The 24,726-nt window shown below is 40.3% G+C and overlaps 2 protein-coding genes across 10 annotated transcripts in view; one reads left to right on the plus strand and one right to left on the minus strand.

Moving 5' to 3' along the window:
• LOC146469279 (ubiquitin carboxyl-terminal hydrolase 15-like) overlaps window positions 1–6,708 on the minus strand; it is a 75,916-nt gene extending 69,208 nt beyond the window's left edge. For 6 of the 7 annotated variants that reach the window (XM_085123529.1, XM_085123526.1, XM_085123527.1 and 3 more), the window contains exons 1-5: window positions 6,562–6,708; window positions 6,252–6,433; window positions 6,041–6,106; window positions 5,891–5,949; window positions 2,945–3,027 (exon numbers count right to left, since the gene is read on the minus strand). In XM_085123529.1, the coding sequence (XP_084979655.1) occupies window positions 2,945–3,027; window positions 5,891–5,949; window positions 6,041–6,106; window positions 6,252–6,433; window positions 6,562–6,604 (433 nt within the window). In that variant the 5' untranslated portion in view covers window positions 6,605–6,708. Of the gene's footprint in view, window positions 1–2,939; window positions 3,028–5,890; window positions 5,950–6,040; window positions 6,107–6,251; window positions 6,434–6,561 lie in introns of those variants that run through there. The other variant, XM_085123530.1, reaches the window with a different exon arrangement.
• A 3,707-nt stretch (window positions 6,709–10,415) lies between these two features.
• On the plus strand, window positions 10,416–23,419 carry LOC146469280 (carboxypeptidase D-like). 3 transcript variants are annotated; one of them, XM_085123541.1, is made up of 4 exons: window positions 10,416–10,626; window positions 11,125–11,235; window positions 19,921–20,799; window positions 21,691–23,419. In XM_085123541.1, the coding sequence occupies exons 3-4, from the start codon at window positions 19,931–19,933 to the stop codon at window positions 22,256–22,258; spliced, it is 1,437 nt and encodes a 478-aa protein (XP_084979667.1). In that variant the 5' UTR covers window positions 10,416–10,626; window positions 11,125–11,235; window positions 19,921–19,930; the 3' UTR covers window positions 22,259–23,419. The 3 variants fall into 3 exon arrangements, with proteins under 3 accessions (XP_084979667.1, XP_084979668.1, XP_084979666.1); XM_085123542.1 differs by lacking the exons at window positions 10,416–10,626; window positions 11,125–11,235 and adding an exon at window positions 17,498–17,797; XM_085123540.1 differs by lacking the exons at window positions 10,416–10,626; window positions 11,125–11,235 and adding an exon at window positions 17,498–17,712.
• The last annotated feature ends 1,307 nt before the right edge of the window (window positions 23,420–24,726 follow it).

A 24,726-nucleotide genomic window follows, 5' to 3' on the forward strand; every position in this document is an offset into this window, starting at 1 on the left:
AAATCAAATTTATGCAAGGCTGGACTGCGTAGAAAACTTAACACGACAGCGACATGATAGAGACCAAACCGAGAATCAACAGAATGCAGCAACCGTGGACAGCTGTTTCAAGCTGGTTGGCTCTCGTCAGCACGGTGTAGCACAGCAAAAAGTAGAATACCAACGCGAGTCGAGTGTTCTACAAAATGCACGTGGTAGCCGATTTCGGATGGTCCCAAATTCAGACATCCGTCCACGTCATAGCGCGTGACCACGAACAATGAACAAAAGAACTGAAATATCATGTCGCTGTCGTCAAGTTAAATGAGAAAAGCAAAACTTTCCTTCACAGGTACATGGCCAAACCATGTTAAAAGGTACAGCATATCGGATCTAAAAAGATCTACGGTCCAAAACATAAAAGCAAACTATAAGCAAGGAACCGCACAACGAAAATGCTGTAGGTTAAAATAAAATGCTGTAGAATAAAAAAATGGCGGACTCTTTGTCTATTTTACTTGCTTTAGAGTTGCTCGACGACTATGAAGTTGGAATAAGCGAAGTATTGGACGACGACGACATAACGCTGTTCAGTGTGGGTAACTCCTACATGCGTAGGAATTTAAACCGAGTCCGCGACTACTTTGAGGGCACGATACCTCTCTATTTTCCTGACGAGTTTAAGGGTCACATTGCGCGTGGCTTATATGCATTTTCGCACTACTTACGAAAGTTTGCCGTGGCTCCGGTGCAAAAGTGGTGCAAAAGAACATTCAAGTCATCTGTCGCATAATTACAAGCGGAACACTGATATTGAGCAGAAGAATTGGAAGCCATGTTGAGTTCGATTTCCGGGCTCTGAGAAACTGGGCGCGAGCAGGAATGGTCGAATGGAACGGAATTTTCCGGTTATTCCGATTTTCCAGAATTTTAGGCCAACCTCGCGAGGTACACCCAAAATTTCGGAATGAAATTCCGGAAAATGTCTGTTCCATTCGCTCCCAAACCCAGAATTTCCGGAATTTTTGGTCGAATGGAAAGCGCCCCGGGTTTCTTCTAAACGGCGGTGCCTGATAAAACAGGGATATTTTGCGCGGTTTATAACTACGCGGGGAAAAAGCAGATCTTGGGAAGGGTTATTGTAATCTGAAAAGAAAATTAGGGCTAACAATGCATTTTTCAGAGATTATTAAGCTTCAATTTGGGAAAAATTTCATGCATTGTTTTGTATTTCGGCGCTTTTTAGAATTGTTGTTGCTTAATTATCTCTAAAAAATGCGTGGTTACCCCCCAATTTTTTTTTGGATTCCAGTAGACCTTACTATTTTCATGTAATGTAAACTGGGGAGACATCAGTAGCTATTTAAGGTCCTAGAAAATAACTGCTATTTTTCTTCTAACTTCCGGGGCGACTTGATTTCGAATTATGGAACCTTATGTTTCAAACCTCTATCTTTTCAATGTCTTTTTCCAGTTTTGATTTCCGCTTGCTGAAGTGAAATGTAGCGTATTTTAGCCCTCTAACAAAGGCAAAACCTATTATATAGCCTTCGAGCAAGCTCTCTATTATAGGTCAGCTCGCGCTATATCCTCTCGCGGCTGACCTAAAGGCCGATTTAGACGGTACAACTTTTTCTTACGATTGTCGCATGCGATTTCTAGAGCTCGCGCTGCTCGCGTCATGCAAAAAATTGCACACAACTCTCGTCATTCAACATTGTCTATACCTACGATTGTCGTAGGATTTTAAAACATGTTTTAAAATCCTACGACATTTTTTGTGACGTACACGACAGTCGTAAGAGAGTTGTAGGTTTGATTTACACGAAACAATTCGTGTCGTAAGCCTGTCGTAAGCTTGTCGCATGCGACAAAGTCGTACCGTGTAAATCGCCCTTAATAACAGAGGCCTTGCTCGCAGGCTACCATTAAGGGTGGTTCACACGAGCAACGCAAACGCAAATGCAAGCGCAAGCACAAACAAACAAAGAAACAAACGCGTGAACTACCACAGCGCAAATGCAAACGCAAGCGCCAAAGCAAGAAATGAAGAATTTTTCATTTCTTTGCGCTTGCATTTGCGCTTGCGTTTGCATTTCACACGTGTGAACCGGGGCATGCAAAGGCAAACGCAAGATGAAAATACTCGTTCCATGTCTCTATGGTTTAAGTTCAAACCAATATGGCGTCTTTCACCGTTTCCTGACTGCTGCTGTAGGGTAACGCGGACTCTAGGAACATGATTGCCGCCATCTTGGGATACTGAAATGCGCGTGGGTATCTCATTCTGCGTGCGTTTGCGTGCGACGTGTGAACGTCGCTTGCGCTTGCGTTTGCGTAGCAGGTGAAAACCAGCCTTTATATGAACTTCTTATTCAATTGATGTATTCAGCGTCGTCAACGAGACGAAACAGGGTCCACTCAAGTTCTACATTACTTTTAATATTGCCAAGAGGCATCGGTAGAACACTTTAAAAACTCTCCTTGTCATGAATCACGAGGAACCTTCCGATCTCGGGATGCCAGTCCGAGAACTTCAGGGTACTTATTTTGACAAAGGTTTTTTTTTTTTGCGCGGCTTATGACTGCGGGAAAAGCAGATCTGAGCAAGGGCTATTGGAATTCGAACAGAAAGTTGGGGGAACCATACTTTTTTCAGAGATAATTAAGTTTCAGTCTAGAAAAAAATTCCATACAATGCTATGCATATTAATTTAGAATCATTGTTATTTGTATAGCTAACAGCTATATATCCTGTACACTATACGGCCTGAGAGAATTAGCATGATGCGTCAAGCTCTGTTACTCGACACTGCCAAAGAAGACCCGCAAAGGCGGTGAATCCCGCCTAGCGTGAACGTGAACATTAAGGAAAAGCTTTGAGTTGGTCATTTGTAACAGATGTCCTGTTTTGTTATCCGACGTTAGAAGTACATTTTTTTCAATTCTAATTTGCTTACCTTACCTTTAAATCTCTTGTTAATATCATCGGAGGTTTCCGCTAATTTAGCCTTTGACTGATAAGTTTCGTCAAGATTGCCTTGAGACCTGCAATGAGTGATCAAAATTAAATCATGTTAGTTTTCATAAGAATCAGATTTGCGAGGTAAAATTTACTTTCCTAATAGTAGATATTAATAAAGAGAGTTTGTAGCTGTGTTTTACCAGCTAATATTATATAAAATTAAAGAGCTTTTAAAACTGAATAACGTGACGATGCATAACTTGATTTACACAATTTTTTCCTTCTCGCTCTACACTTCATGTGCGTCATTCAAAATTTTCTAGTGCTCGCAAAATTTAGCCTTTGCTCGATTTGCTCGCAGAAATTTAACGAGCCTGAGTGCTTGCTTGCTCGTCCTTACAAAATTTTCGCAACTCCTCGCACGCTCGGATTCTCGTTAAAGTTTGCTCGATTGTTTGAAATTTCGTATATCGTGCTTTGTCCTTTTTTTGCACAGAAATAAATGTTTCTCTGCCGGCGTGTTACTGAACTCCAATGAATCTGGATGTCAAGTTCCGTTGAAAGCAAACGACGATAGAACGGTATCCAAACGAATGTCGTAAAACCAAAACCAAAATAATTCCTCTGGCCAATCGCAAGTTATAAACAACACAACGAGCCAATCAGAATTCGAAGCAAATAGTTATACATGTGACTGGCGCCAAGCGCGGGAAAATGCGTGCGATGAAAATATGATTGGTTTTGGTTTGGATTCCCATTGGTTGAAAAAGTGACACGAGTTTTGTTAACCAATCACAGAACGTAGTAATGCAAAAACCAAAGCAAACGCGAAAGTAAGTTTTAGACACGCAACTGAAAACCGCTCTAACATAAGTTAACGCAATGACGCATGCCATAATCAGGATCAAAATAATTAGTTACATCTTATAAGGTTATTTTGATGGAAAATGTACCGCTTATCGTATAAGATAATTGCCTCTAATAAACAGGCTCTGTACTGAGTGGGTACCTTTATAGAAAGCTGAATTTTAAACACGGAAAGACGATGTTCAAATGTCAGACAACCGAAGTAACGGTCTCAAAACAAAGAAGCTTCAGAAAGTTTTTCTTTCCGATGGCAGTTTATTTAGATTAAAAACTATGAACGCAAAATATGCTATCAAATAAACTTTTTGTTCCATGCTTTAAGAGTTCAAACGGCCGATTTGGTTAAGAAATCAGGAAAAGTCAAATTTTGCGCTTTTCATAATCCATTTTAATTTGCTTTTGTGGACAAAGAAGCAAGAATACAGGTGTCAGTTTTCGGTAAATATTTATTCACGATAGCATTTCAATTTGGTAGAAAATTTGTCAACCAAAGACTGTGAGCTCGCTTTACAAAGTCCGAATTGTAAAAAAAAACAAAACAAAAAATGTAGGTGCTTTCCAACAAAGCAATAAAGACGGTAGGTCTCCGACTTAGTTTTAGAGGTGCTTTTGTGAAGCTGATCTGTTGCCATGGTAACAGACCACGTCTATGACGTCGGAACCAGTCTTAAAAAATTGCCAACAACTGAGTTACAAAGATGTTTATATTTTTTTCTACCTGATAAGATACAATTTTTATGTAACTCTTTCATCATTTCAAAAACACTGCAACAATCAAAAACCCTTACGAGCCTCCTTAAGGACGGTGCCTACTTTTGTTACTGCGCATACGTTCTGCGCATCTGTCGATTGTCCGAAAGTCGGATTTCTTAACGGTGGTGCCTGCTAAAACAGAGATATTTTTTGCGCGCTATATAACTACGCGGAAAAAGTAGATCTTGGCAAGGGTTATTGGAAATTAGGGGTAACCATGCATTTTCCAGATAGAATTATTAGGGTAAACAGCGGTTAGGTTTTTATACCGTTAACTGAGGACTGGAACTGTGAGTCTATGTTGAGATTTAAATCTACTTTGTAAATGGTTTGAACCCAGGAGTCATGTCATAAACGAGCAACTAGAAATGGTGATATCAACAATCACATTGCTGAGCACCATTTACAAAACGAACCACAGAATCGACTGGGACTCTGCCAAGTGCATTACCTACTGTACAAATTACTATCAACGACTCACTCTGGAAAGCTGGTTTGCTAACTTAGAACAAACGCCACTCAACCGTTGCCTACAACTACCTGCACCATACAAACGACTTATTGACAACAACAACGAAACAAACAAACAATAGACAGTTTATTAACAATAGACCCACGGACTTTTTGACTAACAAAAGACGGATCGAAACGTACCAATCACTTTTTACAGTCTTCACAGCCAATAACATCACGGCTTACTGACAAACGACCAATAATATCTGGACTTCGTTGACCAATCAGGTTAACAACCAGAGACGTATATACCACCTACTGACGTTCCACAATTCACTTGACTCTGAAGATGACTTCCGCTCAGTCCTTCTCAGGACTACACTCACCCGGATGATCATAATTTACGTACTTATATTAAATCTACTTATTTTTCAAGTTTATGAGTTCCTTTATGAACTTTTTATATTGATGTTTTTTATCCATTTCTCGGTTCCTCCGCCACTGGAATTTGAGCACGTTCAAAGGGAATGGTAGTTGATGATAGTTAACAATTAGATTATGAGCTCGAGATTTCTATGCCGGCGTGATAGCTGATGAGGGCTGCGCCCTCATCAGCTATCACGCCGGCATAGAAATCGAGAGCGAATAATCTAATTGTTTTAGTATAAATCTACTAGTCGCTCAAAACTAAACAAGTAAATTATCTATTTCCTCATCGATGTGTTCGCTTGGTCAGTACAAAACGCCGCTCAGAAATTCAAGCGAGAGAGCGAATAAAAGTTGTGCATGTAGTGGATTTCTGATGAATTGGAGCGAGGTTTTGCTCTTTAACTATTTGACATACTCACGGCTGAATTTTATATGACAGCTTACCTTTCGGGACAAACGGTTATTGTTTTGCTGTTTTGAGCTTTAAGTTTCTTCACCTGAGTCTAGCAATAATAATAATACAAAAAAGATAACGCAACTGAACCTGACCCATAAAGTCGAACAAGACGCAGAATGTACTTCCTAGTTCCATACCTCGAGGTATCCCTTCTCCTTTTTAAGAGCAGCAATAATTTTCCAAGCATCAGTTGCCAATCTGTCCTAAAAGATAAAAGACACAAGCTTACTTCTAAACTTATATTGTAAAGGACTGCATTATAAAGGATGTAATTTTTGTACTTATCCACAATTAAGTCTAAATAAAATCGAGACGAGATACTCTTGCAAAACATTTTCAGTTCAAAACCTTTTCGAGAGCTTTGAGTTGGGCTAAAAGTCGAGTTTGCTTCTCGTTTAGTGCTTCTTGTTGAAACATTGCCACAAGTGAACTGACTTGTTTCAACGTTTCTACTTGTTCTTCAGAAAAACCAGTCTCGACTTTGATGACTTTGTCTTTTCTCTGATGTTCCCAGGACTTTGCTGATTCTTCTGCAAGAAGAAATAAGTTAAGCTTAACTTTAATAAGCTTAAGTAAAGCCACGCTCAACGAAGTGGTAATCAAAAACGGATAAAAAAGCGAAGCCAGCGCAAACTTCACAAAGAGTTTCTGAACTAACCTTCAGCTATTATCGGGCACTTCTCAGCTGATTCCACTTTCATTCTCTTGTGAATATGTATATACGCAGGCAGTTATTTATCAACACGTTTGGCGACGTTTGGCTGTCAAAGAAAACTGCTAAAAAATAACCGACGCTGCTGTTGTTGTGACGCGTCAACGAACTTTGTGACGTCATGCTGACGCAAAAGAATTAGTCCAGCGCGCGCTGCCGATGTAACGAGCACTCTGTGCAGAAGAGCCAGAGCTGTAAGGGTCCTCCTTGATTGCTCTTCGTACCGGCGGTCAACTAATCACCAGGCTCTGGTTGTTTCTAGGAGAAACTATACGCTTTGAGCACCATTAATTGTTTTAGCTTTGGAAAGTCGAAGGAAAGCTTTCTTTGAGAACAGCAATAAACAGGCCCCGGATGTTCAAAGAGCAGATAAAAAAGGTTCTGCTCAACATAAAATCACCGTGATAAAATACATAAAATTTAACTGTTTGGCCTTTTTGCATTTATTATACAAAAGCAAGAAGGTAAAAATGTGTCTAGGGGATCCCTATTACATTGTACCCTGAATAGTTATAACCCACTGAAATAAAAGCTTTATAGCAAGTGTCAAAATTCCACTTTATATTATTTTGCATGTCCTGGTCGATACAGCAGTTAATTATTAGCAGCAGAAGTAGTAAAGTTTGACCAATGCCTTTTTTAGATGCCGGTGTTCCACCTTATGAACTCTGTGCCTACAATTTACATTTAATGAGTACAAAAAGAATCAAAGTAATGCGAAACTACGTATCGACTAATCTTGAATTAAACGAGTGCGGATTTTACTACAAAAAGTGTTTTTAACTTTGTTTCTCTAGTCTAGTTTTTTTCAAAGCAGGGTTGCATCGTCATAGAAAAACCTAAACACTAGTGGAATTTGAGAATGTCGTTTAATAGGCCCTGAAAAATCGTGGAATTGGGTGGATTGAAAGTCATGGAACTGAATTATATCGGATAAAAATCGTTCGCGTATAGTCTGTGCATTTTTCCTAATTTTCATAAATTTCCGGATGACCCCAAGCTCTGAAAGCCGTAAGCATCAACTTTGTTCTTACCAACTTCAAATCGTGACTGCGACTTTCTTTAAAAAATACGATTGTGCGACATACAGGTCTGGACATCTAGAACAAAAAGAGACCCGACGAAAGACTTCAGAATAACCTTGAGATCAAAAATTTGCTCTGCTCACATTTTAGAACAGGAAAATAAATTTATAGACAGCCAAAATATAAGACTCAAGGATGATGCTTGCCCGTCTGTATTTTCATGGAGGAAGAAGGTACAAGAGAGGGCATTACCAGCTAAGCTTAGGTGACAGTGTCTCTTTATAGCAGCAGGGCCGTACGTAGGATTTTTTGTCTGAGGGGGCAAACTCCGCACACCCCTCACAGGGTTCTCCCGTATACAGACAGGGTTTCTAGTTAGACGTTTTTGTTTTCACCCCTACACACATACACAGAAATTTGCCTCTAAGACCTTTACAGGAGACAAAACACACTGATGCTTTTTGTCACGATTTATTTAATGGCATAAACACCTTGTTTAGCTGGAACCAAACATTGCCATGTCTCAATAAGAAAGACAGTTAAAACTATCACGCACAAACCAAACCCAGCTGAAATACCCTACGTGGCATCGTTGAACACACAGATTAAGAGGACATCAAAACCCATCAGGCACGAATGACCTGTGATGTTGAACAAACGATGGTTAAATCCAAGGCTCTATCAAATCCTCCAAAACCGCTACAAATATTTGAGAGTAGCGCAGGCCTTTAAAGACCAATTTAGCTCTGAAAAAACATACTCGTGTAAGCTAGATTCCAAAGGCTAAAACACGCGCCAGGGAGTCGCGTAGCGTCAGTCTTTATTTACCCGCCAAATTCTATACCACAGGCCGAGCCCAAATTACAAAATCATTATTTTCATAAGAAAACTCGTACTGGCTTTTACCTCCAAAGATTTTCCAAAATAATTATTTGGAATTCAAATTGAAGGAAGATTTTTTTCAGCCAAATTAGTCGATTTTCGTGTGATTTCGGAGCAGTATAGCTACAAGAAATAGCTCAGCAAACTCAAACACTAGGTTAGAAAAAAAATTGAGTTTTCCTGGGGGGGGCAGCTGCCCCCTCTGCCTCCGCGCTATGTACGGCCCTGAGCAGGTGTTGTCAGTGATCTTCATACTGCTTCCCGCCGCCTTCGGTCACGCTCAGTCTTCTGTCCTAGTAAATGGCTTAACCTGATTAAACTCCTGCGCTTATCAATTTTAACGCCTTTAAGAACGCAATCGCAACAAAACAAAACTTAAATTTGTTAATATTTGATTTGAAAGAAACGCTGTTCGGCTCCTGTTGTCACCCAAACGATTTTTTTGTCACCTCCGATCGGTGCTGACCAAATGAAACGCGGCTCAGGGAACGTCAGTTTGGGTTTTGCTACACGGTACGAATTAGCTAACATCGAATAACAAATCACTTGGCTGCTCAGTTTTTTATCTAACTTCATTATCATAAAAGTTTAATTTAGAACTGTTCACACTTCATAAAAGTCGTTTCAGCTATTATTGGTTTGGTAAATTTCACAGCCAATTGAAAATTGTCTCCCTTTTTTTCGATAAAAATAGATCATGTAATCAGTGGAAAATCTTGTGATTATCGAATTAAACTTGTCCATTGACATTATCGACAAATATCGAGTACTATCGACTTATGGGTCACTTATCGACTACGTTTCGGTTTTGATCGACATGTTACGCCCTGAAATCAACTACATACACGAATGAACATTAAAAGCTTTAATTGTGCAATACTTCTTGAAAGTAGTAAGGTAACAGCTGTCACATGACCAAAATAATCGAGACTGAATTAATTTCCTACAGACGTTGAAAAATGTGGCACTGATTTGCGAAAGAAATCTGCTTGATTAATAATAAGCTTAACTAAAGTTTTTTTAACCATTGCCTGTTTTACCGGCTCTCGGCTATACTATGTCCGGGTCATCACTTGAAATAATAAATTCGCGGCGAAGATTCGTGCCAGTATGCGCTAAAAAAACGCAGCTTAAGACGATGGCCTTAACCCGCCTCTTAAAAGACTTTTTAAAATAAAACCAATTTTAAATAACTGGTTGAAAGACTTCTCAAACAAAAGTGAATAGTGAGAAAAACATTTTTATATTTTACTGTAAGGTTTAGTGTTTTCTAGCCAGGAGTATTTCCTAGAGTACCGGGTAATAAAATATCATTTTCGAGTACAAATTCTTTAACAATTGTATAATTTTAATGGCGTCGAATACACTCTCGCTCGAAGAGAAAAGTTTATTTACAATCACCGAACTGGACCTTCTCTTCCATTTTCCATATAAGGTAGTAGCCCCACGCAAATTTGCGTGTATCCACGCGGGTTTATCAAAAGGAAGGTGGCGCAATTTTTCTAAAAATATATTTTTTGGTAGATACATAACTTTGCGTGGAACCCACGCTTACGGTTTCCATCTCCGATTATGGCTCCTGGAGTTACTATTGTGTTTCTGAACTTCGCCTGAATTAGCTTAATTTTCAGTCTCCATTCAGGTATTTTTCTCAGTATCATTTTAAAAATTCGTCATTTTAATGAAAAATTCCCCGTTTTAAGGATTCTCCGTTTAAAGATTCTTTATTTTAAAGATTCCTAATTTGAAAGATTTCTCATTTTAAAGATTTCCCGTTCCCCGCTCCTCGCTTCTTCGTTCCCTTATTAAAAGATAGCCTCTTTTTCGTGGCATTGCAGTCAGGGATCATTTCCGGTTCAATGTGGGCATTTCCGGTCGGATTTCGGCTCGGGGATCATTTACGGCGCGGTACAGATAACGTAAGGGTTGTTTGAAAGCCGATTAACACTAACCCACGATTAATTTTAAGCTAATACTCTATCATAACTGCAGCCCTTCAAGAGATGTAAATTTTGTCGACAGTGGCTAGAAGAAACAAGGTCGCCGGAAATCATGCAAACCTGTCACACTTAGAGTTTGGTATATGGAAACCTTTTACGTTCAGGTACGGTAGGTGCCCATTGGGATGGTCAAAAACCCGGCAAAGATTTGATTATATGAATATCATTTTTTGTTGTTTAGCAAAACTTTTTATCTACAGTTTATACCAGTAACTTTTGCGCCCAAAATTATTTTAGGAATTATACAAGTTTGCAGTTTGTGACTTTTTATGGATGCAGCCTGAGGACAAAGGCGAAGACCTAGTTGGTAGCCAAAATAAGCGTTAATTAGCGAAGAGGACCCGAACGAAAAAACGCCAGCAAAAAAAACCAAAACAAATAAGATCTAGGACTGAAGAAATGTAAGAGTTTTTGTCCGTCAAATTCTAGTAAGTTGAGTTAGTGGCCGGTTGATGTCAGTGTCAAAGGATGTCAGTACGTTAATCTTTATTTGTGCAAGATTATCTCATCTAAATTTAAACAGAATTTGGATTTTCAGTCATAACTTCCCCTACTTCAGAAATACTCTTACTATGATTATCTTTTTGTCAAACATGAAACAGAATTGTTCTGGGAGGAAAGCTGTCTCTTCATGACAGGAATTTCATAGTTGGCTGAATGGGCCGTTGGGCAGGTAAACAAGGTCACTGAACCCTACAACAGGTGGCTGCAAGGTAAGACATTCAGGTCAACTATAAGAAGCAGGTTAACCGCACAAATAATGAGGATCGTTTTTCGCTGATTAATTAAGTAGGAGACAAATTAATTAATATTGTGATAACTCCTTTAGTGAGTAATGTTTTGTCGTTTTCAGCATTTTTCCTCAGTTTTTGTCTTAGCTTCCTTTTTTCTTTATCTTGTGCTTATCATAACGTTATCATGATATTAAAAACAAACAAAGCCTGCAATGAGAGTTTCTTGCCAAAAGATACCACCGTCAAGTACCGAAGGAAAGAGAAAACTTGGTCTCTTATGTACTAAGCAGCAGATCGTCCTAATGTTTAGCAACCTTTACCGGAACTTTCGATGTTTACTCTTGGGTTTTCTTACGAAAATAAAAAGTTATGGTGATAGAGACAATTTTACAAGGACGAATGAAAGTCCCTGGCAAATATTTAGTAAAAAAAAAAGTAAATAAATGAATAAGAATTTAAAGCTGACTCAAGCTGTTTCGTGCTGTGCCGTGTCTTGGACCTTTTATTCCGTTGCCCGCCAGCAGAGACGGTTGCTGTTATTATCTAAATACAACCAACTTGGATAATATCACTTCTGCTTGCAAGTCTTTCTTCTTTGTTCTGTTCATCTACTATTCAAAGGCTATATGCATATATGTGATCTCTTCAGATGTTTTCTGAACCAGTGCTGCAACAACAGTCAGATAAGGAGCCCTTGTTCTATACCTCTGAAAAGATAATATCAAAAACTGAAAGGACCTGTTGCAGTAGACACAAGCAACACTAAAATACGGGTTAACATACTTGACATCCTAAACATAAGTTAACCTAAAGCTATCTCTCAAACACATGAATGCTACAAAAGGTGACATTAATTTTCGGTAAGTAACTTAAAATATTTCCCTCTTTATACGACACCATCGGTGCACGGTTCACTGCTCCTTGGACAAGCAGTGATTTATACAGCCGTATATGCAAGTATCACGGTTACGCGTTTTTTTATTGTATTTTATTTTTTCAGCTATTTAGTCAAGTGCAAGTAGATTAAGAGACCACTGAACTACTTTCACTTCCACCAAGTAAAAAATCATCGAGCAATGTAGGTTTCAACAGCAGATTTAAAGTGTTACCGTGATTCCTTTTTTCGGTCGATCATATACTTTAACACCTGTTATGTCGGGCACCTGTTCAGACACAACTAAACGACAATAGGGCATATGCTTTGAATCGATTGTAGTTCATGTTTATATACGCCAAACACAGTATACGAATCAATTGTTTCCTACCCGTGTGGAACATGTCAGAGTTATTCAGACCGAATCTCCTGACACTAGAGGAGCACTTCATATTACTATAAGACCGATATGTCTGAGTAAATTGGAAGTGTTAGTGAACAACTTTTAAATTAACAGAATATTTCTGATATTCTTTTAGACCGTCGTGTATCGAACGGGCTAATAAGCACCGGAACTAAATACGAAAACTTATTTTCTTTACCGCTAGGCCATGAATTTTGTTTCAGTGATTCCCTTCACAACTGCGATAGACTAAATCGTCCACTAGCAGTTCAAATATAAGATATTTCCGTCATGATATCGCGTTCATCTTTTTTCCCTCCATGGTAATAGAAGAGCCAAGCTTTTGCAAGTGACGGAAAAGCAAAATCCCGCCATGAAATGTATGCAAATTAGTTTCAGCCGGACTCTTCTGCTATCTCTCGAACACATGAATTCGAATGCTACAAAAGGTGACATTAATTTTCGGTAAGTAACTTAAAATATTCTCCTCTTTATAAGACATTGTGCACGGTTCACTGCTCCTTGGACAAGCAGTGATTTATACAGCCGTATATGCAAGTATCAAGGTTCCCGGGTTTTTTTTTCAGCTATTTAGTCAAGTGCAAGCAGATTGAGAGACCACTGAACTAGCCCCAGCTGATATAACCCCTTTAAGTCGTCCTCGTTCTCCGCTTCTTCATCCAAATCAAAATCTAGCTCTTTCTCTTTCGAGTGTCACCTGTTTAATGGAAATTCGTCTGACGGAGTTTCTCAATTGTTATGGCTTTCTTGTGTTTTACATCTTCGGTAGTTGTTCCGCCGGTCAGAAGGTCGTCTACGCAAAGCTCTCTCGAGAAAGTGCATATAACCTAAGGGACTCTGAGAACAACTCAATGTTCCTTACCGCGCACAAAACATTACAAAAATAGTGGCGCCGTCCTATGTAAGACCCATGTAAGAGCCTTCCATGCGACGTAAGGCAAGCAGAGTCCTTAGGGCAATTCAAACGTGCATTCAAACAAGTACTATAAAAGTCCTATAAGGTACGGCATTCGTGGAAAGCATCCCGGCTTTTATTAATTTTAATATATCTGCCTCCTTTATTAGTGAATTATTATTATCTTTGTAATGATACAGCGTGAAACAGCGTGAGATCTTCCCCATAAGAGCAAGCACTTTCTATAGTTGATTCTGAAGGCGTGGTCCAACTTCTGAGACAATCGTTTGGGGAGGGTGCACAGTCGTAAGCTCTTGCCGAGGCGTCGTACATGATCCGCATTTTATTAGTTTCAGCGCTCTCTCATACAACTGGCTTGTGAGGTACATATAGAATTCTCGCCCCGTTGCTACCATTTCCGCTTCTTCTACGATTCCTTCTTTCAATTACTCCTGTACATGTATGACAGCGTCATCAAGTCGCCCTGTTTTCTGTGGCCACTGGACTCTCTAGTCGTTTCAGGCTCCCTGACTTATTCGCTGACAAGGGTGTTTGGTATCGGTATCCTCTATATGTACTCCTCTCAGATGTTGGTATTTGTTAACTATCTCCGCATAGCTGCACAGTCTACTCTCGTATAAACACTCAGAGGAATGGTGTACTTTCCCTTTGTGTCACTTACTTGCACGTTGTAGGTTTCGCTTCGTTTGGCAACAATGCCTACGACAGTTTGTAAACAGCGTGTAAGCTAGGGCGTCGGTGTGCGTATGAAACTGTCGCGCCGGTGTCTAATAATACAGTCAACTCTCTCTACGGCGGACACCCTCGGTACCAGATTTACTGTCCGCCTTAGGGAGAGTTCATGTAAACTGATACCCAAACATCAAAACTGAAACCAGTGCTTTGATACTTTAATTACAGTGTACAATGTAGTCATGACGGGCCGGCTGTCTCTTTTATATATTCCTTACGGAATCCAACACAGTTCATACACACTTTGAACATTTGTGAATCAACCTTAACAAGCTCGTTTGTGTCGCTTGTTATTTGACAGTACGTGGAGTCGGGGCTCATAACCCCCATTCACTACGAAAAAAACTTTGTAATGCTGCACTGTTGTTGCATTAATGTACACCCGCTATGTCAGTTGTTTCTTGGAACTTGAATCAAGTAGACTCTCTTGTGAAGTTACAGAAAAAAAGATTAAACCGTGGGGGTGGGTACGGGCTTGAAGTCCCATGCAAGTACAAGTTTCAAGGTGTTCCAAAGGTCGTGGCCTGGATAGCAAAGTGCATAGGTAAAGAAAACGAGAAGATTACAACTGCGGTTGATCTAAACCAAGACGCGAAAAAGCGAAGGAAGAAAACAAGTGACTCAACTGATTCCAGTAAACGGCAGCGCAAATGAGTTGTTGTATAAATGACGGGAAAAGTGACTTTAATATTGTATTAAGACATATTGTAAGGTCTGGTATATTTTATTAAAACCACTGTTATCAGATTGCGCTAATTTTTCGGAATTTTGGACCTGTTATAAAATTTCAAAAACATCCAGTGTCCGCTTTGAGAGGTTTTATGAACCAACATGTTGGAAAAAAGTGTCCGCTGTCCGCCTTAGAGAGAGTTCAGTTACAGAGAAACAAGTGAAATTTGGCAGGGACTAAATTTTCTGTCCGCCTTAAAGAGGTGTCCGCCTTAGAGAGGTGTCCGCTTAGAGAGGGTTGACTGTAATGCTCTGCAGGTCACGCCTTCCTATCTTGAGTCTCAGTTCCACTCCAGCTTCGCTTCTCGGCTGAGTAGCTCTTTATCCTCTGTCACAAATTGAAGAGTGTTGCTTTTGTTTGTAATGGACGCAGGCTGCGCGGCTACGGCATTGCAATGTATTGTGTTGCATGGGGTACACAACCGCTTGCTCTGCAAGTACTTTCGGCGCTCAGCAGGCAACGTGACCCTTTCACACTCCCAGGACGCGTCTCGTGTCGTGGCACATCGAGTGCCTGGTTCACGACCTTGCGCGTAGAAACTGCCAGATGGAAGAGGCGGCGGCGGAGGTTTGCCATTTGGACCGTTTGATTTCTCAGTCAATTCCAGCGGATGAAAAGCTTTCGACTCTTCTAACGCTTGAGTTTTTAAAGAGGTAAATTCTTAGTCTTGTCATCCTACTTTACCGCTTTAAAACGGGCTCCGCAACTTGTCGAGAACACCAAGCACCACACAGTAGATAAACAACCAGAAGTTTTCTAAGTAAAGATTGCACTATATAGTTCATAGTTTGTGGGCAAAAGCTGTGGACTTTAATAGGCTGGGGTCCTCACAGGCAAGACGTCGATGTACACCCCTATGATCTTGGTTGTTTTCTCGAAAGTCGACTCATGAAGTAGCCTTCAGAATCTGAAAAGGGAAGACCGTCGATCGATTCGAGAACATTTCTTTCCAGCAATTCTTTCAGATGGGCAAACTTCGTAACCACTGGTACATCCCATGAACCAATTTCGGCCTCAAACTTGTATATAAGTGCCGTCGTACTTCGTGATGACCTGTTTGGGCATTTTTACGTGGCGTTTGCTAGCTGACTTTGGCTTTGGTGGCTAGCTCCTCTCATTGCAAGTTAGCCTTGTCCACGATGTTAGTTGTCTTAGAGCGCGTCTTTGTAGTAGTTGAATTTTGTCTCGAGTTTCTCAGTTTTCCGTCCTTCGGTTTGTCGCTGTTTTAGATCCTAGACTTCCTGTCGGAGCCACTAATCTCACACGTCAGCCTCCTTAAAAGCACAACATCAAGCCACCGAGGGGCTTATTAGAGAGCCTATTTGAGAAGGGGGACAGATTTAAAATCATGAAATTTTTTTTTTTTTTTTTGCTCTCGCCCCATTTCGCGCGCATCCAAAATACGGACTGATCGGCAATTTAGCACAGGGCGCAGAGGAGTCAGATTTGATGTAAATTCCAGCTAAATTCAGTGGGAAATTGCGTTGTAAATCGAGTTTGTTGATTAAATACAAGAACGTGATCGAGCATAGACCGTTCACAGTCCCCTATTTTTCCGTCGGATTCTCGAGACTGGTACGGCTTCAATGGAGCTGCCGCCATCTTGGTTTGTAAAAGCGAGCGCGATCTGGGGAGAGTGTCTAAACTACCGAGGGGAGCGGGAGTGGGGATTAGTTGAGTGGGGAGGGGGAGCGAAAGTAGTTTAGACACTCTCGCGCTCGTTTTTGCAGGCGGAGATGGCGGCAGCTCTACCGAAGCGTACCAGTCTCGAAAATCCCACGGAAAAATAGAGGGACTGTGAACAGTCTAGATCGAACAAAGCGTCATGGGATGTTATTACGCGTCCGTTGAAAGATTATCCCCAAGACACAAGCCACATGCATTCTTATGCGCATATGCATACAGTATATGGATAAGCTTACGGTAAAAATAGATAGACTGACAAGTCCGTTTTTTCCCTCGGCACTTCGTGCCTCGTTCGAAAAGCTTCGCTTTTCCGACGTCGCCGAGGGGCGACGATCGTTTCCCCACATGCACAGTGCAGGCGACCATGCTCTGTAATCTACCAGGAGCCCATAATGGGCTCCTGAATCTACTTATCTTTCAACAGACTCGTAATAAGATTAGATCTCATGACGCTTTGTTCGATCACAACAGACTCAATTTACCGCGCAATTTTGCAGTGAATTTAGCCGGAATTTACATCAAATTTGACTCCTCTGCGCCCTGTGTTTTAGTGCAGAAAACTTCACGGAAACGCTTGCTTCGCCGGTTGTTGATTCTATACAGACTACTATGCTTGACAGCGTGTCTGACAAGGGGTATGTCTGATTTACACGACTCTTACATTGTACAAGTGTAATTAAATTGGACCATCAAATCAGAGAAATAAATAAAAGGATGAATTTTCAATCCTCTTGCTTGACGCCAAAGTGGCTCCTGTCACCAGGTATGTCTGAAACAAGCTGCTGCCACGGAACAATGAATGCTTGTAGTAATCATGTTGTCGCCATAATTCTTTGTGATGGGAGATTTGTGGGTATTGCGGCCGGAAGTGATCTAAATGAAAACCGGCGTGGATCAAATCACAAAAGCATGTTGGCAAATCAGACTCTGGAAGACACTACCGAGTTGCGATGTTGAAGGAATGTCTCACTTCTATTTAAAGTAGTGTAAAAAGAAATTCGGTCAGCCTGCAGGTCAACAATAAATAGTTTGTTGGGACGGAGAAGAGCGATATTAAATTCAGACAAGCGATCCCTCACATCGCAGCAGACAAGGTGAGAGGCCAAAATAGACAACGCTCGTGCGCTCATGCCCTACGCAGTCAATTTTGTGGGCAAGACATTATTCTGCTGGCATAAGGTAATTTTTAAGGTTTGCTGTTGGTTGGAGGTGTTCAAATACCTTTGGTTTAACCATATTTTTTACGATATCTTCTTGTATTGCCAACCAAATACAATAACAATTGGAATTTACCTGGGTTATCTTATCCCCCGGGACTCCGGGCGTGAAGTAAGCGTTATTTTTTCAGGGAAATCTCCTTCATCTTTCCTTAAACGAAGTCAAAATGGCTCTTTTATATTTTATCGTAACATCTTCAGATCAAGGCGACCTCATTGCTGAGGCCAGGGTGTTTTATATTTTTTAGAATTGATATTTTGTTTGACGTGTATGACGTGGCTGGTCACATGTCAAAGTTGTAGAGGTTTTTTGTGTACAACCGGATGAATTACAATACGTACGGAAGCCTGTCGTTGAAACCGAAATACATAAAAGGAAGCTACAACTGAAAAACGATTCTACAGATTCTTGGGGAAACCAAATGTCGGTTAGTTCTGAAATAGGATCAAGGTACTGTGAAGCGGACGGCCACACCTCCCGCGGAATATATCGCATTCAAGAAAGATCTGCTAGAATTAAGAGGCTCTAAACTAGCTTATATGGCTCTAAACTAGCAGTAATCACAGATTATAGGGGTGCGTTCGATACCTTAAATAGCACAAATTTGGCTATGGAATGAGTTGGAAAGTGGCGAAGTGGACACACCAGAGGTAACCTCGTTCCCAGGATCTCTCTTCTTAGCGTCCCAGGGGGGAAAAAATTATTGGTCGCGTGACATTTGCAAAATATTTTTGGAACGTTTTTAATTATTGAGGATCGTACTTACAAGACGGTATATACTATTTATTTCTACCTGCTATTCCATTTACTATTTATTTATTTATTTATTTATTTATTAATTAGAAGGGTATTTTTTATACACTAAGCGACAATCCCGCTGCTATGAGGCGATAAACATTTTGAGTTAGCATATTGAAAGCCTTGATCTCAGTTAAAAATGCCTGTCGTGTACCAGCATAAAAATCTATTATAGGGACATTATAGAAACCTCATGAATTCATAGAGAAAAAAATGCTATTGTATTGTTCATCGCGAATGGTTACGTTTATGTCCTTTTTCTTCGAAGAGTGAAAGAGACAAAGCCTCTCGAAACTTGAATTTTGAGACCAACACACTCTGCTGGCCGCTTTACACAAACTCCATCATGTTTATTGTTCGTGTTTTGTCTGATTCAGCGCGACATCTGGCCCTTATCGAAGGCGAATAGGTTTCACAACAACAAACTATTCCCGATTATTACTTGGGTGTCCTGTGGAACCCAAGTATTAAATTCAAAGTACAATCGGGCTCTAATGCGCGCGCGCTAGGTGTGGGGCAAGACAGAGCAGTTAATGGTATGGGTGCGATTCGTAAACGTTGCAGGTAGTTTTTGACATGCAAGAAAGTGTTTCCGAGTGGCGGTGTTAATTTTAAGGAAGTAAAGGATGATTTCAGTCGTTGCGAAATGTGGTGCGTCATGTGATTGAACCAAGTTATGGACGAAATTAAAAACTTACGGTGTTGTCTAGCTGGGTGACATGTTAAATGTGGCATTGCGTCGATAAAACCGAAAGGGGAATAATTTTATCCGTTTGTTTTGGTGGCAGAGATGTCGCTCGCTGTTTTCAGTTTCTGTCGCTGTTCTGTTGGTTCAGTCGCTGTTTTGAGTAGTTTCGCGTTAGTATCAAAGGCCACAATCATTTTGTACTATTCTCGTCTATGGGTTCATTTTTTTCAACAAGAACATAAAGGCGAACCTCACGTTTGTCGTTAACGTAACAACGAGCTCAAGCTGAAAACGATGATCATCTTGCGTAATAGCGGTCACGGCGCAAATGGGAATATTTGCGATCGGGTTTAGGAGTACAAATACTGGAAAGTTCTAAATAAAAATGGCATACCTTGCTTCTAAGGTGTATTGCCTATTGTCTGTTTGTTATTTTGTGTTCATTTGAGGCCATTTTAACGAGTTATCACTTCCTAGGACTCCTAGGTGTGTGATAACTCGCTAAATACCGTATAAATAATTTATTCGATTAAGCGCCCACCTCTTGCAAATCCAGACAAATATTTATATATTTATATTTGGCTAATTTATTTTGCAGTGAACAAGAAATGGATTTAAGATGGCTGACCCTGTGGCTAGCAATAGTCATACACCTTAACGGGTTGGAACACGTCCAGTCGTTGAACATCCTCCCGGTAAAAGCCACCCATCACAATAACACTGCCTTGCGTCATGTACTGGAAGCCTTAGCAGCCACTTACCCAAACATAACACGGTTGTATTCCATTGGCCGATCTTACCAGGGAAAAGAGTTATGGGTGCTAGAGATCACAAGGAATCCTGGGAGGCACATGCCCGGCAAACCGGAGTTCAAGTATGTGGCAAACATGCATGGAAATGAGGTCGTTGGAAGAGAACTGCTTCTTCTTTTAGCTGATTACTTTTGTTCAAATTATGGACGCAGTGAACGAATAACAAAACTTATCGACACAACTAGGATTCACCTCTTACCTTCAATGAATCCTGATGGGTGGGAAAACTCCAAAGAAGGCGACTGCACCAGTGTTCGGGGACGGTTTAACGCAAATGGTGTGGACTTGAACCGAAATTTTCCTGATCCCTACGATGGACAAAGGAATGAATTGCAGCCTGAAACCCGAGCGGTGATGAGCTGGATTCACCAGGAACCTTTTGTTTTGTCAGCGAATTTACATGGAGGAACACTGGTTGTTAATTATCCCTTCGATAACCTTCCCAGGGAATTGAAAAGGTCTGGGACGAGAGTATACTACAGTTCCCCAGATGATGACATTTTTGTTACCATTGCCAAAGTGTACTCACAGACGCATCCTACAATGCACAAGGGTCATCCTCAGTGTCCAATCCAGAGAAGGGAGCGATTTAAAGATGGCATTACCAACGGCGCAGCCTGGTACCCAATATCCGGAGGAATGCAGGATTACAACTATTACAAAACGTACGGTAACTTCTACTTGCAAAGTGCTTTGAATTTTGAAATCAAATAATAAAGATGCCTTGCGGGATATTATTTTAGCAATGTTAATCAAATTGATTTACCCTGATTTGCATGCACATGTCGACCAGAGTATCACTACACCAGAAATGGAAATTTCGAGCAAAATCGACATAACATTGGTAAAAGGAACGGCTACCTTAATTGTCCGTAGTATCATAGATATCGTTCCCCGTGTCTTATATGATTATACAACTGATTTTCCCCTGCGTTTCATCATGTCATAAAATTAAAAAAAGGAATGACAAGTTTTTCGGTGTGCGGTAGCAATGCACTGATTTCGAGTGAGTATCCTGAGTCAGTCCCTATAGAGTGTGTGCACGACCGCCATGTTGGAGGACCAAAACAATACAATGATTTTCCTTTGGGAAATATATTCTATTTTTATGCAAACATCTTCTATTGTTTTAGTCCTTAAACATGGCCGCCGTGCACACACTCTATCGGACTATGCATGCTATGACTGTTGCTACATCAGCATCTGTTTATATGCAAAATAGTTGGCGTTGCTTCACAGGTTACCCTTTTACCCAAACCGAGTGTTTATATGAAGAAACGTTGTTGACCGAGTCAAAGTTGGTCAAAGGAACTTTCACGTTCATAACCTTAGAACGCCCTTTTCCTTTGGAGTATTTTAATGTATTTAATCTGTATACTCTGTTATTTAAATTCATTCTTCTCTGACTAAACTCTGCCGCAACACTAGTTTTAAAAATGAAACTGGACTTAAACTGACATGGCGGACGCGAAAATTTAGCTCGGTTAGGTTAGGTCTTGCAGCGGTTCGTTCAAGTGTACGACTGCAGATGTTAATCTCTGTTTCTTTCCATGTAGAAACTGCTTTGAGATCACTTTGGAACTTGGTTGCTGCAAGTACCCCCCAGCACTGTACATCACGCCCTACTGGTACGCCAATCGTGACCCTTTACTTAAGTACATTGAGCTGGTTCACAATACAGGCATTAGGGGCTTTGTAGTTGATGAGAAAGGTCGTCCACTTGAGGGGGCGAGAGTTATTGTCGAGAATCGTGCAAAGAAGATCAAGACTTACAAAGATGGTGATTTCTGGCGCCTGTTAGTTCCTGGTAATTATACGATTCGCGTGGCTAAACGGAGATACAAAAACACCAAGTTGAGAGTGACTGTTAACCCAGATCAGGCAACAGTGGTCAACATCACGCTTCTGAGTAAAAAATCAAATTTGAACAACCACCGACCAGTCAAAATAAATCCAATCCCGCAAGGAAAAGTGGCGACAAATATCTCATTTCACCCTCATGTAATGCATAGAGATAAACTACGCCTTTCAGTAAGATCTTCAACGGATTCTGCCTCTATGAGGATAAATCCCTCTGTGCCAACTAGCTTTATTTCCTTTATTTTAGTTATCTTTTTGTTTTGAGTAGACAGGAGTGAGCATATGTATACAGCTGTTTCGACAAAGGTTGACGACAATGCGACAATGCCGAAAGGTAGTCTACGAAATACCCAATAAGTTTCAATAAAAGCTCAGAATCCATAATCCCTCGACCTTACAGCGAAGACTTGAGATGGTGGACAATATGGATTCTGAGCTTTTATTGAATTTTATTGGGTATTTCCCAGACTACCTTTCGGCATTGTCGCGTACGCGTTTAATCTTATTTTTATAGTCAGCCTTTGTCGAAACAGCTCTATATATACACCCATTTTCAAAGACGTTTTCATCCAGTGAAATATATAATTAGATAGACATATACTTTTGTTGTAGTTTGTGCGTGCAGCAGCAATCATTGTTTGACTTGACAGAATCATCAGATGAGTGAGAATTTTTTTTGCCCGTCTTGTTGTTTCAGTTATTGCGCTGGTGTTAAAAGAGATTAAAAAACGATCTTTAAAAAGTCGGCTAAGCTAACATAAGCTTGTGCAAAATTCGATTCGATTCGTTAGAAGTTTGAGGATTAAAGGGAAAACAACAGAGGTGAGATTTCAGGTACGTCTTTAATTAAGGAAGCGATTATTGAGTAAAGGAAGCAGCCGGTAATTTTTTTACCATTCATCTCTCTCCTTTTCTTTGTTTGTTTTTGTTTTTTGTTGTGTGAAGGAGAGGGGCAGTTCAAGGATAACAGAGCGCGAATCCTAACACGGATTCATCATCCGTTTTGGGGTAGGATCTTCCGTCTTAGTTTTAAAATTTACCAGGAATTGTAATTTCTGGATCACAAATGATCAAAGACGGTAGTGTTTCCATATGAGTTCGGGATACTTTGTTTTCCATGGGATTGAACGACCACAATCGCAAACGATGACAGCTGGTCGCATGAGATAGGGCATGGTTCTACTCTTGGCGAACACTTGAGATCGCGAGCGTAATTTTTTGTTCCACAGATGACCGTAAGGGATCGCAGAGTTTATTTTCGAAATGGTCGCAAACTTTTTGGCGGTTGGTTTTGCTATTCATTAGTGATCACCCTCGATTTAACTGCGAAACACATTGCGTAAAAATTTACATAATGATAACTGATGTAAAATAATGTATGTGAAGACTTAATAAAAACATAAATAAATAAAAAATCTGACATCATATGGAGTTTTGCTTTGTTTTTACAAGACTGGGAAGTTGTCTACACCAATTTCTTGTCAGGATTCTTAACTCCGTGATGTGATCGTTTAACTACATACCCCCTCTCTCCCAGCCCCCCTCTGACGCCTTCAAAAACTGATCGCAACCAAAAGGGAAAAAAATGAGGGGTAACAACGCATTTTCCCGAGATCATTACTGCTTCGATTATTTTGGGGGAATATCCCATACTGCATTGTTTTGCATTTCAACGCTGTTTAGAATTATTGTTGCTTATCTCTGAAAAATACGTTATCCCTAATTTTCGTTTCATATTCCAATAACCCTTGCTAAAATCTGAGGGAGCTTGGTTCTAGGAACCCTCGCTTTAAAATTTGCCAGAAAGATGACACATTACTTGACCGAAAACAAGGTCGATTAATGATAGTGTCACTTTTGTAGATCAATGTGTCGCCTATTTTTTGTGTCACTTTGAACGGCCAAAAAGCGTATTTGAATCGATGGAATCGTCAAAATAATGGTTCAGTTTTGTTAATAACAACACAATTTCATATTAGAAAAAAGGTTCTTTGTCAAATATTTTTAAAAGCAGTTTTTACCAGCATACAGCAAAATCACCGTGACAGTGCCCCTTTTTAGAAAATAAAAAGGAAGGTTATTGGTTTGTTTTATGTTCTACGGTACCATGACTTGAAAGGAAGTTCTAAGCTGCCTGCTTTTTAACAGATCCAGCCTCAGCTGTCAATCCCGCATTCCTTCAACCATACGTTATTGCTGACTTAACCACGAATAGAGTAGGCTGGTTACCATAAGGTTTTCTCAAGGCAGCTTATTGAGTGTATGGATGTCACTCCTGATAGTGAGAAGAACACGACATCACGATTTTTATACACGTTCTACGCACTTAAAAATGTTCAATAAAACTGTAAAAACACGAAAAATAACTACGTGTAAATAAAAAATGTTAAATCGCGAAAGTTCGAACTTTCTCGATTTAGCATATTTTTTCGTATTGTCATTTTCCTAGCTGCCGTGTTTTTACAGTTTTATTGAACATTTTTAAGTGCAAAGAACGTGTATAAAAGAAGTGATGTGGTGTTCTTCTTGTTGTTCAAACACGTTCCCAGCCGGGTTTCACAAGTCTAAAGGGGGGTTTTGTCGAGAATTCTAGACGGGGTGAAAAATTTGCGGCCATACAAAAGGTACTACAGTAAGCGACCACCCAAAATGTCAAGATTTAGTGGTCGCTCACGAGAGTCGAACCAGAGGGGCTCTCTTCTGAGAATAGGTCTGACAGATCTCCTGATTAG

Source organism: Pavona decussata, unplaced genomic scaffold, assembly GCF_977016875.1.
Source record: "Pavona decussata unplaced genomic scaffold, jaPavDecu1.1 SCAFFOLD_125, whole genome shotgun sequence".
NCBI lineage: Eukaryota > Metazoa > Cnidaria > Anthozoa > Scleractinia > Agariciidae > Pavona > Pavona decussata.